Consider the following 17,732-nt stretch of genomic DNA (forward strand, 5'->3'; position numbering starts at 1 on the left):
TGCAGATGTGTGTGTGAGTGTGTGTGTTTGTGTGTGTGTGCATGTTGGTAACCTCTGTCCATAAAGGGCCACACTCCATCAAAATGCCAGCTCCTCTTTTTCATATATCACCTGCAGCTAGCCATCGCTGCCACCTGCATAAGTGTGATAAGGCAAGTAGTTAACCTCTGGGGCAAACCATCATCAGTGCGCTGCCGGCGATTTGATGCAGTGAGGACCCGTATCGCTCATGTGCGAGACAGTTCTGTGTTGCAACTTCAGAACTGTGCGACAGAGTGGTCAACACTGTGTGGCCAGTCTTTGTGTTTTTTTTTTTTTTTCATGTTTTGTAATTCTAAAGGTTTGATTTTTTTCTTTGTTTTTATGTGGTAAATATCTTTAATGCAACTCCTGCTTGCCAATTGTCTGTTTCAACGTTTCCGCAGATGTTTTGAATGAGAACCACCAAGCCAAAAGGACTTAATTCCCTTCATTTGTGTGGTATTTTCGAATGTAGTCCCTAGCTGGAAAAATGCTCTAGCTTTGCCAGCACAGAGCTCGGGGTCAAAAGGTTTCTTCTCTGTCAAGTGAAACAGTGTAAAAATCTGTGCAACTGAGAGCACTTTTTTGCAGCTGCAAGTCTTCTCTTGTTTGTGTTTGTTTTTATAGGTGTCGACTGTGCCAAATTAAGGCTTAAGGTGTTCATTTTTTTTTCCACAAATCATTCATCAAAAAAGAGCATACAGCACACTCCACTTCAAAAAATGCGGGGGTGTTCGACATCACGACTGCAACACTCGTTTAGGCTGGCTAATGTTTGCCAGATGTGCAGTGCAGGTTAGACACTGGAAGAACCATACTCCCTCCAATGGTCACAGTGGGTGACACAGGAGGAAGCTGAGAGATTTCTATTGTTCACAGCAACAGCTGTATGATGGGAAAATTTCCTGGAACCAGTGGCGGTGCTGCGATGGGTCTCTGACCGCTCTCTCTGCTCTTTTTCCTTTGTTTTGTTTTCCTGTCTCAGACTGCAGCTTGGCCTTTGTTTAGTTCCCACCCCTCAAAACATCTGAGAGCTGTTGTTACTCCTTCATGTGATGTAGCATGTCTCTGAGTGTGTGTTGAGGTTGCCTGACCCTCGTGACACTCTTAACAAGATCAGTGCTCGGTTGCTGGCACTCGCGGTTTCTCATAGTTCCCAGTACCCATTAAACAGAGGGCTGAAGCTCATTCTGATACTCAGGGGCAACAGAAGTTTTCATTCGAGCCAACCCATGTTCTGCTGCTCTGTAAAGAAGATTGAGATCATGTGCTCTCTTTGTGTTTCTCAGCTGCGTGGAGAGCTTGTTTGGCTTTGGTGAGTTGTTGATGACAGTTACACATCATCAAAAATATTTGGTGAATTTGGAACTCTCCCTCGTCATCACAAAAATTGTTCCGTCCATCTTTTTCTAGTTGTTCTCATATCTGCACTGTTAAGCATGTAGCCGTGGGGTTCTCAGAGGTCCCAGTGACAGTGAATCGGATTCAGTGGGTCCTGTTTGACGGCTATACTGTAAGTCTGAGACCTACTGTGTGTGTGTAGGGGGTGGGTGGTGGGGGGTATTCCTGGAATGGGGCTTACCGGACTTCCTGCAGCTCAGTACAGTTAACACAGGAGCGATGGAGCATGGCTGTTTAATGCATGTGTTTGCACATTTCACATTTTGGTTCTCCAGGGGTCCGGCATGTGGAGGAGCCAGATGTAGGCTACAGACGCAAGCATTTTGCTTTGAATGGTTTAGGTATGCCTTGTTTGGTTATTTTAACAGAGGTATTTAGAGGCTGGGGGGGTCTGTGGAGGCACAGTTTGCTCAAGCTATTAGGACCTCACTTGCACCTTTTTCTGTGCGCGCACTCAATGTATTGACACAGAGAATTAGGATGTCGCAGTTTCTGATGCGGGTTGGTATCTCATCATTTCTTGATTTTTGAGGAGACAACATTGGTTCTGTGCGTGTCAGCTGACAGAGAGAGCACACACACACACACACACACAGGCAAGCTGACTCCACCGCAACAAAGTCTGAAAAAGAAGCTGAAAAATTAGTTGGCGTATATTTTTGCAGGGACTGAATGACAGAATGACGTCCAGGAAAATGACACGACAAGCATCAACATGACTGTCTCTGTCGGGGCTAAATTGAAGCAGAACAATTATCTTCAGCTCATAGTGGTTCTGTGGGCTCTGCTGACTGATGAATTGCCTGAATGCAATTCGACAGAGCTGCATCTCCACCCACCCCCCCCACCCCCGACACCCCACCCTCTCCCTCCCTGTGCCATGTGGTTACTCGCCGACTTAAATGAGTCTCGGCAGATATCAACGCAGCAATTACTGTTGCAGAGCTTTTCTCTCGACGCGCCGTAATTTGTTGACAAATGCAGATTGCTGTGTCATGTTTGGTTAAATGGGTTTAACCCGTGTCCCACTTCTCACATTCTATCTGAAAATTTATCAGCACTGACTCGTTTACTCACACATACTGAACATGCAGACATGATAAACACATACTCTGCGTCCCCGCTTTTAATGTTTTCCTTTCTCTCTCTTTTTTCCTGTCATTCCCTGCAGATCCACACATCAAGGTTTGCGGGAAGAGGGAGAACGTGAGGGAAGCCAAAGACAGAATTATGTCCGTCCTCGACACAAAGGTACAGTAAGCATCTTTATCGCAGTGAAGATTTCATGTGTATGTCTCTTCTGTGTTGCCCTCTCGAGCCTCTGTTTCACACCCTTTCTTGGCGCTCAGTTGTACTGAATGTGTTTCACCTCGGGTCTCCCGCTGTCCAAGTGACAGATTGCACACAGCAGTATGGTGCAACTTGGCACTAATCTGGCCAGATACTCACATCCCAGAGCCTGCTGTGGATTGCAGTGTGTGTGCATGCAAGGCTTCGTTGCCATGGCAACACAAGAAATCGCCTACCTGGGCGCCTGCTCTGTAGCACCCCCTGGGGGCAGGCAATCATCCGTGCACTTTTCAAACAGCCACACACAAAAAGGAGCAGCATGTGATTGGCTCGGTTTGTAGCATTTCATATGGTTTTGTCACGGAAAGGCCGTTTTAGTCTGGCAGACACAGCAGAGCTATTTGATAATTTGATTCTTTTTTTTTTTCTTTTTCTTTTTTAATATCCTGCATATTTTGTTGCTCATTTACTTCTTTTCTAAATGACTGCAGCATGTGAAAGTGTTTAAAAGAGGGGAAATTGTAGGTTCTGGGTCTTGTGACTGTTTAGATGGAGTAAAAAGGACAGATGCTGCTCTGGACTTTCAGCAAAGCAACATTTATAATCCGAGGAGCAGGATGCGAACCAGAGAGTGCAGTTTGTCTTGGTTTGTACTTTAAAATGACACATAGCCATAAAAACTGACCAATTTAATTTGAACGTAGAGGAAGACGGTTACAGCAATATTTTTGTGCAGTCCAACTTACAATGAATGCATGAGATGAAGTTTAATATTTGTAGTATCTTTCATGTGTAATAACATGCACCGTACCATACTGCACTCACAGAACTCTTGCAAGTGTTATTGATCTTCACTTCACCCCAGCCCTGTCTTTCCTGCTCATCAGAGTAACAGGGTGACTCTGAAGATGGACGTCTCCCACACGGAGCACTCCCACGTTATCGGCAAAGGTGGCAACAACATCAAGAGGGTGATGGAGGAGACGGGGTGCCACATCCATTTCCCCGACTCCAACAGGAACAACCAGACAGAGAAAAGCAACCAGGTTTGTGGGGCTACAGACATGGATATATGTATATGCATTCACACAGAGGTATGATAGATAGACGAGTGGAGCGAGATGTTTACCACTTGCTGATCAAAGAGTTTGCCTCATCGAATGCTTTGCTTTCATCTAATGAACCGCAACGTCGCACCATGATTATGTTTTGAGTGTAATCGACTGCATTCTGCTGCCTTGAGTGTTTACTTTCATCATCTCTCCACAACTGGTTCAGAAAAATGTTTTTTGATCTGTACATGCACCACCCCAGTCCATTTACTAACTGTCACAGCGTCTCTGACTGGACAGGTTGCAGAGAGTCGGTCTAGTTGGCTGTTTTGTTTGGCCAAGCCGGAGGAAGCCGGTGTGTTTTGGCTGGACTCGGTAGAAGAGCAGTAGGATCCTGCTGTAATTACCATTAAAATGTAGTATGAGGAGTTCAGCACACTGCCACGCACGGCATCAGATACTTATCTTTGCCAGGTGTGCTCTACTGTGCACCTGTGAATGAAAGTAATGACAAGTTCACTTATGTTTTTTATCCAAGGTACCAATTTTAACCTTATGTCTGTGGACTCTGCAGAGTGTGGCTTGCTGTGCACACCATTAAACTTCTCAATACTCTGCATCTCACAAACCCCCCACCCCCCCCACCCCCCCAGTCTTACTCTGATGATGCAAGTAAAGGCTGATAAGTAGCAAGAGACTCCTTTCAGGCCCAACAGCCCTCAAGCAGTCGGTCTCTTTCTGGTTTCAAAAGCTTTCTCACTGCGGCAGAGCCTTTGAGATGCAGAGCATATTGACAAGTGCAGTGATGTTGATAAGTAAATATAGATAGCTGTGAAAATCAATGAAGTGGCTACTTACCTTTCACTCTCTCTGGAGCTGGTAGGATTCAGGATGTTGCTTAAGCACACTTCAGGAGGGCGGATGATTTCTAACAAGAGGCTTTAACAATGATTTTCATTTGGAAAGATATCATTGCTGACTCTGCCGTGTGTGTTTTGTTCGTGTGGGAAAATAAGGAGGGCCCGAGATGAACCAGACTGATCTGCTTTATGTTTGTCATGTTGTCATTTTTTTTTTTTTTTTTCCAAGAACGGCTCCCCAAAATTGAATCTGGAGCAGTAACACCGTGGACCAGTTCTTGGTTTGCTCCACTATGAATCAGCAGTTGCCTATGAAAGAGGGCAAAGAATAAGAGATGAGAAATCATCACTTTTATTTCATGTCTCTCATCTAGGTGTTTTTGTTAAGTAAATCACTTAAATTGTGAAGGACAATTTGCTTATTACGATGTTAGATTCATGGTACTAGTAATGATGTGGCTCAAGAATACTGAATGGATCAGGTTTCAGTTTAGAGGAGGCCTTTCAGCGTTTCCTGTTTGTTCTAGATTTTGCTCTCAACACTGAAATTAAGAGCAACTACATGCAAGATCACAGCCATTATTTGTTTTGGATTGGGTCAGGGACTGGCTAACTGATTTACATATGTAACTTTTTATTGTGAACAGGTGTCCATCGCAGGGCAGCCAGGAGGGGTGGAGGCAGCTCGAGTGAAAATAAGGGTAAGTTGGAACTCAGCCACATTTGTCTTAAAGGGATACTCCATCCAAAAATCCAGGTTTTTGAGTACCAAACAGTCATTCCCTGCAGGCGTGTAAGTTTGTAGTTTTTACCTTTGTGCAGCAAAGCAATACTAGTCGGCTTGAATTTCTGACAGTTTTAAAGGAGAAAAAGTTTCAAAACACCCATAAAAACTTTTTGACACCTCTCCCGCAGCATGATGCTCATTGTTTTTCCTAACAGTCACATTTTTTCCAGATATATGGCTGCCTCTGCCTCAGTTTGGACACGCAACAACCCTGTTGATCATGTGGATTAGTTTTAACGGATTATGGTGCAGTCAGACCAGATTTTCATTTCCCATTAATATCTATGTGGGATGGGGCGAGTCCAATCAGACTGAACTGAGGGTTCTCCAGTGTCCAGCCACTTTAATAGGGGAGGTGGGATTGACTTCTGATTCAGGAAACACTGATTGTTTATATCATGTCAAAATAATACAAGCAGCAAAGAAAGAGGGATTGGTGCATTACTCAAAACAGTTACTTCCTCAGTAAACGAACCACCAGACTCAAGACAGCCAAGTTCTCTACCTAATCCTGCAAATGGAAGAATGCCAGTATTACAGTAGGTAACTGTGCACTCCAGGCACAGTTTCAGCACTTTGTCTAAGCCGCAAGCACCATTCCTAACTTATTCCCAGACCACTTCCCTAGAACAATTGTAAAATACAAGCATGAGCCTCGGCCCTTTTCAGAGGCCAATCTGCAGTCCATGTCCAAGCCTCATCTTCATCTTGAGTTTCATTGTGACTGGAAGCTCGGCCTCCAGCCCCCGGCTCTGTGGGCGGAGGACCTCTGTGCTCGTGTGAACTGTTACATCTCTGAACTTTTGCTGAATTTCAACACCGCAGCAGTTGTCTACAGTGAACACGTTCCTCCGCTATGGACTGACCAAAACTAACAAGGCTGTGTGTGCATATGAGAATGACTGAGTGAGTGAAGTGTGTGCAATGAAGAGAGAGAGAGAGAGAGAAAAAGAGAAGGTCATGCTGGATATTTGTGCAGTGTGTATTGGCAAATGTCGGCATGTATGCATACCTCTCCGTGCTTAATGGTTGTTTTCTTAAGCAGCAAGCCGCAGCCCAATTCATACTCCTTTTTTCTTTTTTTTCTTTTTTTCTTTTTTTTTTTTTGCTATGGGTGGAAAAAAAAGAAGAGTCAAACCTAACCGTAGCAGTGAGTGTTGTACAAAGGGGTTTATAATATAAGCTGTAGAGAACCACAAAGATTGCTCTGGCCTCCAAAGCACACAGAGTCGGCGGATGAGCGAGGCGGATCTAAAGACAGGTTTCCCTCTGTCAACTTGGCTTATTTTGATGGAGCCAGACCTTGATACTCACTTTCATTCCACGCTTCCCAAACACCTTGTATGGTGATCCTTACAACACTCGATACTTCTGACTAGACAGTCCTTCCACACATTACTTTAATCATGAATGAGCGACATCACTTCAGCTGGTGGTAGTTTCCTCAAATGCAGCAGGAGAGAGGAACACATCAGAGAGATTTTCTTTTCATCTCATTGTGGCACTTTGTCCACTTAATCATTACTGTACATAGAAAAATGCACATCTATAAAGCATCCTTGTCTTCATTCAGTCATAACAAGGTATTTCTGCACAAATGAAATATTTTATAATAGTTGGTCAACAAATACATGCAAACTTGTGCAGAATGAGAGTGATTGAAGGATTTCTTTGTAAATGTTAGTAATCATCTTATTAGCTAAAAAAACAAAAATACATGTTTCATTAATGAACACCAAATCTGATTACAAAAAATGCCTACCAGCATGGATTAAGCATGAATTGAAAAAAAAAAAAAGTGTGAAGAAACGACAGGTTACAGTTTTATCGGTTATAACAGCAATTTTTACAGGCTAGCTGTTTTCCAGTTTCCTCATTTTCAGTCAGATACATCTGCTGTGCCAGTATCGATATATTCTCATTTCACTTGGCAAGAAATTGGGGGGAAAAGTTTCCTTCCCAAAATATCAAGTTATTCCTTTAAATTTATTTTGAAAAGAGGAATATGAGGATAATTTTTGAGGGTGGTATTGTGTCGGTATTAAGGCAACACACTGTAAAATGCAGGGTTTCTTTACGCTCTACTGTTGAGGTTTCCAAACACTACACAGTATTCTGTGTGTTAGGTCCTGGGTGGCCTTTAGACCACATCCTCCCCATCTCTCTTGAAACCAGAAGCCATTTTCCCTGGGCTGCATTAGCAGTGAACGTAACGTCCCTTAAACATTCAGATACACTGTAGTGGACTTGTTAGGTCTACTGAATTTCAGAGGCCTTCTTGGGTGGAGATCTGTTTGAGTCTGTAACAAGTCGGTTGTTGAGGTGATGGATTCTCTGGGGATTTCTAGGAGCTTTCGGAGGTGGAGCTGACAGGCAGGTGATGAAAGGTCTGGCCTGTTGCTTCACCTTGAAGATATTTTCATTTTTCTCCATCTCTCACCCTAAAGTCGGGAGAACTGAGGCCTTTTAATAGGCTGAATACATGTGAAACTCATATCTGCCAGGTAGGCTTCTGAAAAAAAAAAAAAAAAAAGCTGAGGTCAGCTCCGCCATAAAAATCAGTCTATTCTTCATTCAGCGCCTGACTCCCGCTGTTCTGCTTGTCCTCTCTTGCATTTCCCTCAGTGCTGACCTAAATTTCTCGAGCCCTCTGAGAGCGAGTGCTGAAACGTGATATAAATGTAAGGCCAAGCGCATATGGGACTGATCAGGGATGCATTTCTTTGGTCAGAGCAATTCATGCTGCTTGCCCTTCACTGGCAGCCAAAACCATAGTGGCGCTCTGCCCGAGAGTCAGTGTTTGGATAAGTGTGTGTGTGTGTGTGTGTGTGTGTGTGTGTGTGTTCAAGAGAGAGAGTGTGTATTCACTCTCCTCTTTGTGAGTGTGTACATGTGCATTCCCTTCAGTCGGTCTGTGTATGGGTGTGTGCCTGTGTGATTTCTCTCTCATGCATGCATAAGTATGTGTATGCATGAAGCGAAGCCTTCCTGTCCACATCTATTTTCTTTGAATGACTGCTGCGATACAAATGACGAGAGTTGATGTCTGTCGCTGCTCCTTGTGGTTTGATTCAGTGGCTCGAAATTAATGTATGAGAGTGAGCAGGCCATAGACCACTGATGTTTGCAGAATTGCAGAAACCATAGTTTGAACGACCATGTAGCCATAATGTTTAAATCGATCTCCCCTGTGATACCGCCACAGTATACACTATAGCGTACTTCGTTCCCTTCAACAAAGGGTTGCTCTTATTTCTCACACTGCCGACCTTATTTTGATTAACTTCTCCGGATTTATTTGAGCTGACATATTTACATGCCACCTTCTGCTGAAGGAAGGGTTGTTATGTCTGTGCATCAATTCAGATAAACCTACAGTATGTAAAGAAATCATTCTCTTGCTTCAGTGTTTTTACTCAGTGTCCAAATGGCCTCAATGAGTCAGAATGACTGCACAGCATCATACAAGATTTTTGTTAAGAAAGCTGTTGGCACATGTTTTATTTCTCTATTCTTTTGCAGAAGCAGTGACAGCGTAATGACAAGCTTTCACAATTGAAATAACTGCCGTCTTCTAGCAGCCATCGTGGTGATGCATTCTGTGATGCCATGTTCAGAAGAATACGATGGGTTTTCTCCCTCACGTTCACTTTCACGCCCCCCCCCCCGTATTGCAGGAGCTGCTCCCTCTTGTGCTGTCTTTTGAGCTTCCCGCCATCATGCAGTCTGACCCCAGCTCCCCCACCGTGCAGCACATCTCGCAGACCTACAACCTCACAGTCTCCTTCAAGCCCCCGACACGTCTCTACAGGGCCACGGGCGTGGTGCGCGGCTCACAGAATAACGCCAACGCAGTCAAGGTGAGGAGCCCCTCGTGATTTTGAAATGAAGATTGTTGGCGGTGTTGAATAGTTGTGTGACTGGGATCATCAGTGCTCTCTCTGTCTCAGACACCAAAATCTAAAAGTTTATATAGAATAAAATTTAAAAAAAAACTTCCCAGCTGTCACCCTTCAAGAGACAACCATGGATTGAATTAATATAGCACTGTAACCCACAATGCTTTACAAACACACACTCACACAATGATGGCAGCAGTTGACACTTGTCTAACCATCAGGATGTGCTATATTAGTGTTCTATGTGCAATATGTTTGTAGATGTAAATTCGTTATAAATCCACAGTTTCAGTACTAATTGACCAGCTCAGTCGCATGTCATCAGTCCATACTGATACTGTATTGGCTGATTCGAATTTTCCCTTTTTAAATTGGAGTGAAATTATGAAGAGACCAAATCATAAGGTCATAACCCCCCACCCAGCAGCCAGTGTTAAAGGAACTTTGAATGAAATAACCTGTGCACTCCTTGTCAGTCATTTTAGAGTGTAACAATATTTGCATTAGCACCCTCACTCCTCTCCACCCGTTTACATGGCGAGCCACAGACCAAGAAAAGGTTTCCAGGGCTACACCACGTCAAGGCCCACCAACACTCTCGGCGTTCCTCACTTTTACTTCGTATGAACTGCCTCATTGCTTTTAGCGCCGCAGGGGCAAGAGAGTGGTGAGAGATGTTTGGTAGCTTGAACTGGACAGCTGCTGGTTCAGCTCTCCGCCGGGGAGGAGACACTGCTCTTTCAACTAAGACCACTACTGTGGCCACAAGTCCAAACATCTCTCCTGAGTTACATTTCTATTTGAAATTGGTCTTGGAGTTTCCTACTGTGCTTCCTTTCTGCAGCTGTGTATGTTCATAAACATACTGTACATTTTATGTATGCACATCCAGAACAGGCATCTGAGTTGTGTTTAGTTAAAGCCTGCCAAAGATTCTCCCCATTATCTCTGCCAAGAAATCATGCCCACTGCCTCACTTTTTTTTTCCCCAGTACTTGGCCTCAGTTAACAATATGGAGCTCTTTCCAGTTTGCCAGCAACTGCATTTGGCGTATATGCATCTTTATTCATATATGCTTGTCTGCTTCTATTTTGATTAGTACACCAGTATGAATTTGTGCATTTTCCTGTATTCTTTGTACAGTAAATGTGTGCATATGTGCGTATACCGCAGCACAGCCCCCGAGTGTGTGGTAGGTCTGAGGGGTCAGTCAATATCGGGAAGCCAGCCAGATGAAGTCTAGAGGATTAGAGGAATGTGTGTGCTATGTTTGTGGTGGTGTGAGACCCTTGGAACACCTTTGAGGATTGCCAAAACCCTGGATTGTTGCATTATGCTGGCCACAGTGTGTAGATTCCCCTTGCACACTGGAAATGCCTTACTTTTACTAGGCCAAGTGATGGCTTGCAGAGGCACTGCAGAGACGGTGAGGAATGAGGCTGTTCAACTGGCCTGCAAATGCAGTGGAAAATACAGTAATGAAAATAATAGTTTCCATTGGTTATATAGGAAATACTGGTGTTTACTTTGGAAAACGGGCAACGTGGCTCCACTTCTCTCCTTGTTAACCAATTAGTTTGTAATGTGGCCTGGACATTACTCTGAATTAAATGTTGTTCTAGCTTTGTTTTTTTTTTTCAAAGAAATTAACTCTTTGTCACGTCACTCTTTATTGTATTATTACACTCATATAATAAACTGCTCATACACAATGAAAGTTGGCATCACAGCTGAAGAGTGATGTTTATTAATCATTATGATGATTGACAGAAAATTGCTCCTAATATAAATTTTGATAAACGATTAGAGCGAAAGTGCCAAACATTAGCTGGCTTTATAAATGTGAGGATTTGCTGCTTTTCTTTGTTTTATATCAAAGTAAATTGAACATCTTTGGGTTTTGGGCTGTTGGTTGAGCAAAAGAAGCCATTTGAAGACCTCACATTAGGCTGAGTGGGATTATGAAAGGCTACTATTTTCTGACCAAACAATTTTATCCAGAAAATAATTGACAGATTAATTAATAATGAAAATAACCATCAGGTGCAACGCTGGTTGGCTCTGACATAACTTTTCATGGCATATCATTAAAGCAAATATTTATAATATAATATAATTTCTGACATGATTTTTGAAGACCTGTGTTTGGATTTGTTAAAATATCAGTTCTACTGCACTGTCTTTTTTTTTGTTGTTTGTTTTACAGATCCCCTCATGTTTTAACACATATAAGAAAAACTCTGCTTGGAATGATCACAAATCACAAATTTGCCTCATGGGGCTTAACAATCTCTACAGCATACACCACCGTGACCCATGAATAATATAATAGTGAAGTAACAAAAAGCAAAACATATTTGGTGGAGAGTGACTTCTATATTCATATAGTTTGTCAGTTGTTTCAATTGTGTGTCGTCCTTGTTTGCACAGAGGGGTACAGCTCTGTTGTTGGAGCACCTGGCTGGCAGCCTGGCAAGCACCATCTCTGTCACCACCCACCTGGACATCGCGCCCCAGCACCACCTCTTCATGAAGGGCCGCAATGGCAGCAACATCAAGCACATCACCCAGAGGACAGGTGCCCAGATCCACTTCCCTGACCCCAACAGCCCCCAGAAGAAATCCACAGTCTACATTCAGGGCACCATTGAATCGGTCTGCCTGGCACGGCAGTACCTCATGGTGTGTACTTTGTGTGTTTGTGTTTTGTTTATTGACGTCCGCTGATTGAGAAGAATGACTTGAGGCTGCTGAGCTTTGTTTTTGTAGAGTGGCAATAGCAATATATTCCCTAACATATACGGACTCCACATGCTGTGTGGTCACTGTAATGGATGTCACCGTTTCATTAACATCATTATGGCATGTGTTTTGAAATGAGGTTGAAGGAGAAACCATGATTGCCTTGGTGGTTTTGAATAGCCTTGGGAGAGATTTGCTTGGCTCTGCTCAAACTGCTGAGAGGTTCAGGTCAGTTAGAACAACAATCTGTAGTCACCTCAAGGTTAGCCTGTGTGATTTATCGCTGCCACATACCTGCATGTTGGAAGGACACCGAGATTTGCATCAGCTTGGCTTGAGCTCTTAATGTCCTGTGTGCATACAGATTATCCTTATTGGTGTTAATGGTTTGGCTTGCATGTACAGTAGATTTTGGTGGACGGGAATTTCAGCCCTGTCAGTAATTCAGAGATCAGCACATTAGCATTAGCGTTTTGGAACAGGAGGAAGAGCCTCGCATTTAAATCTCTCTCGGTTAAAAATGTCATGTGGTCATTCTTGTCTTGTTGCCCGTGACCACTGAGGCTACACTTATCTGAATTACTTATGAATATAATCAGAAGTTTGTTTCAAAAATGTGCAAAAGTGATGGCTGTTTAATTACTGTTGGCGTAAGGCTTCTGCTGAGCTGGTGCATATAAGACTTCTCAGCCATAAACAGCTTTGGCTCTCTGTTTTGGAGATCCATAATGTGGGGCAGTAATTCTGCCAGAGCTGCCTTCTCTTTGTCTGCGGTCTCCCGTTTGGACCCAAAGACATTTACCGAATGCCAAAGTTGTTGCAGTGACTAAACATGACTTTCTCTTGGTCTGGAAACAGGACACACAAGAAGGATCCTCTCACTGTCTGAGTGGGAGAGAAAAAAAACAATTGATTCATGAGAGAGGAGTCAGAGGGGAGAGGGGAAGCACAGAAAGCAAGGGATGGGATAGGGAGAGGAGGTTGAGAAAGAGGAGTAGGGGAGTTTGCTGTGAAAGTAGAAGCCTTCCTGCCCGCAGTAGTGTGTACTGTGTGATTTGGCCTCTTCCAGCCAGACTGTAGATTACAGCTCCAATCTCAGGCCCTGTCAGAGCCAGCCTGGCCCTATACTCTGCTGCTAATTACACCCACTCACAATAGGAGCGCTGTCCAGCTCTCGGCCCAAAATATAGATGTCTGTGGTGCTTGTGGTGGTGATCATGCAAAACAGATTGCTCTTGGCGGAATTTCCCGAGCCCTGTGTGGGATGAATCCAGCAGTGAATCTTGTATTTATTGGTATGGCTAACATGCAGGTCTGCAAATGGTGAAAATATAAAGGATAATTTACTACTGTTATGAGAAAAAGCCTATAATATATGATCACAGTCTGTCACAGCTGACATAAGAAAACCAGTATTTTCGTTGATTTACTTTTTTTTATTTTTTGTTTGCTCCACAGGGCTGCTTGCCTCTGGTATTGATGTTTGACATTAAAGAGGACATTGAGGTGGAGCCGCAGTGTATCACAGCGCTAATGGAGCAGCTGGATGTCTTCATCAGTATCAAACCAAAGCCCAAACAGCCCAGCAAGGTATGACACCAGGCTTACACTCGCACAGCATGGGAAGTTTTAAGGGATTGTTAGCTATGCTAGCAGCAGCGTGTTGGTCAGTTCAGAGTGGAATATCTCAACAGCTATTAAATAGGTTGCGATAAAATTTTGTACACACATTCAGAGAGATCGAGAGAACGAATCATTATGACTTTGGTGTTACTCTGAGTTGTTCATCTAGGGACCACCATGAGGTTCAAAATCTGTGGTTTTGTGTTAAATGCCTCAAGACCTTTTGGATAGATTACCATGCAGTTGTGTACAGACAATCCTAACACTGGTTGATCCCCTGATTTTTCATCTAATGTCACCATCAATTCAAAATTGCAATTTGTCTAATATTTATTTATTTCATGTTTATTTCTATAGAGACATGAATAGCACCAATGCCTCATACCACAGCATTTATAGCCTTAGCTAGTTTGCAATGCCCATTTATAGATGAGCTTTTAAAATAAAGAGAATATAAACAAAATACAAACAGTGACACAATGCTTTGGTTTATGACTATTTCCCCATAAACCTCAACTGTCCTTGTGTTTTGTGGCAGTTGGCAAATGTTAGCATTAATTTAGCATTGCCATCATGAGCATGTTAGGCAAAGCTAAATGCTCATGTCAGCATGCTAAGTAAAGCCTGTCACAGCTGTTAGAATGGCTTTAGAGTCTTTAAGTTTAAAAAGGGCCTGTAATATATGCTTAATCAGATTTACTGTCCGTACAGAATCATACTTGCTAAGAATTTTCAGTTGCATTAAAGACTAAAACTGATGTGCTGGCCTATTTACATTTTGCTCTTGGAGCCGATACCTTTATTTGTCAAGATTAATGTCTGTTTCAAGGGGTGATGTTGGGGCATAGAAGAGACAAGAGTAATGAAATGACTCTCTCCCACTAAACCTAAACTTCAAATAGACCTTAAAGTTCAGAAGGAGACGCGTCCTAAATTTCATCCTGAGAAAAACATTGCTGCTGTCTGTCTTCTTCAAATGTTGTGTCGGGCAGGGAAAAAATATAACTACCAAGAAACAAATACGCCACTGTTCCATTCGAGAATTACTCCCCATCAAATGTCACAGCATGACATTGAAATAAATTATAGATTGCCATGTCACATTTCATCACCATTTGATGAAATTTAAAAGGAAAAATTGGAACCATATGCTGAGGGGAATCATGCCATACCAACACTGAGAATAGTTTTGGCAAATTGACATCTGCCACAATGGGGGGAATCACAGGCTGCTCTCTCCTCGCTGTGCACGTTTCCCTTCATGGACAGGAAAAGTAAATATTTTTATTATGCCTCTGCTATTCCCACCAAAAAAATAGCTGGCTTGATTTGAATGTGTTCTTAGTAAAGTAGGTAGTAAATTGAAGGCACTCGCATTCGCATTTCACTAAATAGGATTTGCTAACTGTGGTGCACCTGTGTTATAGTCGAAGCCAGCCTCTAATGTTACTCATGGTCTACTTATTCTACAACACATAATATTCATAATCATATTTCACCACTTGGCCCTGTCCTGACTGTCTCTTCAAGGTGCCCACGTCCCACTCTGAGCCAGGGCTCACTGCCCAAACCAGACAGGCCTGTGGGGACTGGTGTGGAGGTGCCAGTGTAAACACTGACCCAGCCCAGATCCTCTTAAGAACCCTTCACTTAAACATTTTAACGAGGTGACAGCAGTAATCCAAAAGGCCCGTCCAAATGCATTCTGTCGCCTCTGTGCTCCCGGCACTTTGGCAGAACCATAAAGGAGGGTGTGTGTGTGTGTGTGTGTGTCAGAGAGATTGATCGTGATTGGAATCCATTTTTCTAAAGCTCAGCACTGGCAAAACACAAAGAGCCAGGACATGATTTATGCTCGATGTTCATTTTTATTTGATTATTATGATGGGCAGGGTTTCTGGTGATGTGGAAAATGTAGAAGTCATCGCTCTCACTGACTTAAAAAATTCCTGTTTCTAATTCTTTATTGTTGATATAGTGCTTCATAGTATAATAGTCACTGACTTAGTCACTTGACGTATTACCTCATTCTCTTCATTCGTATCAGTCAGCTAGATATGTATTTTATGCAATAGATTAAAAAACGCTTTCTCTCAAACTTTGCTTCCATGTTTCCTTCTCTCTCCCACACTGTCTCAATGTTTATCCTTCTAATCTTCCCTTAATTCCCTCTTCCTTCCTCCCCTTCATGATAGTCTCCCCCTCATCCTCCCTTTCACTCTCTATCTCTGGTGCCAGCATTCTCTACCCTATCTATCCCTCCCTTCCTTCCTTCCTTCCTTCCCTCTTCTGCCTCTTTCTCATGCCCTTTTTCCCTCCTTCTCTTTCGCCTCTCTCCTTTCCATTTTCCTCTTACTTCCTTATCCACCCCACCTGTCTTTTCTTGGGTTTCTCATCACCGTTTCCTTTCTCCCTCAATCTCTCTCAGTCTGTGATAGTCAAGAGCGTGGAGAGGAATGCGGTGAACATGTACGAAGCCCGAAAATTCCTCTTGGGTCTGGAGAGCAACGGAGTGTCGTCCTCCTCACCCTCCGTGGTGTTGAATCCCACCACCAACGGCCCGTCCCCGTCCCTCATCTGCCCCGTTGGCCTGGACATCCTGGCCTCAGCTGGACTGGGGCTGAGCAATCTGGGTAATGACACTGTCTAGTTCGTAAAGAAACTTAGTTCGTACATGTTTGGGTTAAAAATGAATTGGCCAGGAAGGATAAGACGCTACCCTTTTTGTTTCTTTCAAGAAATGCATTAGAGATGCACTGTCTTTGTAGAGGAACTAATGTTCTCATATATCAGTGTCATTTGCGTCTGTACCAGTCACACACTCCAAAACAGGGAGTCCCTTAGCAACACATCCACTGAAGATATCTGTGAGCCAGATGTCCTTAAAGCCTCCTATCACCTGGTTTACTAAATCACTGAGTAAAAGTGATTTCAGAATCTAAAATATCCAGATACAAATATCCTCCCAGCATCCACATAAATCACAGCCAGTGAATCATGGCACCATCATCTCTATATGCACTTTACAGTAGGAGCCGTTTGTCTGACTACACCATGATGCCAAGAAGTGAGTTCCACATGTGCAAATCTTTGATCAGTCAACCATCAGAAAATAACCTCAATACGAATTTAGTTGCACTAGTTTGAATGAATCATAAGCTCATGAATCATAGGATGATGAATGGTTATAATCGCGTAGGAGTTTGTTTGTCTGCAGCTCTGACCTCAACATGAAGGCATAGAGTTCAGCCTGGAACAGATGTCAGGATTTTTTTTTTCCAAGGGTGATTTTCAATAGATTGTAGTAAGAGTAGTATTATGCATAAATATTTAGCCCCAGTTTATCTGCCTTTTGCCTTCATATAATAGAGTTTTGGGCTTCAGCCTATCTAAAAACATGAAATGAGGATATGAGTAATGTATCAAAGGCAGAAAGAAAAGCAGATAAAAGAATAAGCTGACAGGAAGCAGCTCATGGCTGTAAGCACTGTTGCTGGGAATGGATCTATCACGGTGTTTCTGTAAATGCAGCATTTTTTTTATGCATCTATATTGTCAAATTCTCACCGCACCAAATTAATATTATATTATTTAGACATTTCCTTTACACATTTAAAAGAGGCAGAATATGACACTAATTTAATAATCTCCAGAATATATTTATTTTTTAGCAGTCATGGGATTATAGGTATGTAGGGCATACAGCGTAGGTGAGCACTAATATCGCGTCTGTATTTGGTTTTCATTTTGGAGAAATATAGCAAATTGTATTTGTTTCTGATTGGAATGTATGTAGGACTTAAATTTATGGATTTTGCTTTATGTCCTCTTGTCCCCACCAAATGAGATGGGACAATCAAATAAAAAATACAACATGCCATGATGAACCACTACAATAGAAAGTGTTTCTTGCTGCCTGGTTTAAACCTAGGGGCCTGGGGGTGAAGCTGTGGACGGCCACATCCTGGCCTTTAGTAATTGCTACATGCTTCTCTTCCTCAGATTACAGGCCAGTCTGCCAGAAGAATCCCTGGCCTTATTCCTGGAGCCAAACTA

The 17,732-nt window shown here is 42.9% G+C and overlaps 1 protein-coding gene across 1 annotated transcript in view; it reads left to right on the forward strand.

Annotated features, from left to right (window-relative positions):
- Positions 1-17,732, forward strand: part of bicc1 (BicC family RNA binding protein 1) — a 54,070-nt gene that overhangs the window by 26,143 nt on the left and 10,195 nt on the right. Inside the window, exons 4-10 of the mRNA XM_022763741.1 lie at positions 2,594-2,673; positions 3,600-3,758; positions 5,272-5,325; positions 9,089-9,271; positions 11,742-11,993; positions 13,512-13,643; positions 16,105-16,309. Coding sequence (XP_022619462.1) covers positions 2,594-2,673; positions 3,600-3,758; positions 5,272-5,325; positions 9,089-9,271; positions 11,742-11,993; positions 13,512-13,643; positions 16,105-16,309 — 1,065 coding nt within the window. The remainder of the gene's footprint in view (positions 1-2,593; positions 2,674-3,599; positions 3,759-5,271; positions 5,326-9,088; positions 9,272-11,741; positions 11,994-13,511; positions 13,644-16,104; positions 16,310-17,732) is intronic.

This window comes from Seriola dumerili, unplaced genomic scaffold, assembly GCF_002260705.1.
Source record: "Seriola dumerili isolate Sdu_G_001 unplaced genomic scaffold, Sdu_1.0 BDQW01000478.1, whole genome shotgun sequence".
In the NCBI taxonomy this organism is placed as follows: Eukaryota; Metazoa; Chordata; class Actinopteri; order Carangiformes; family Carangidae; genus Seriola; species Seriola dumerili.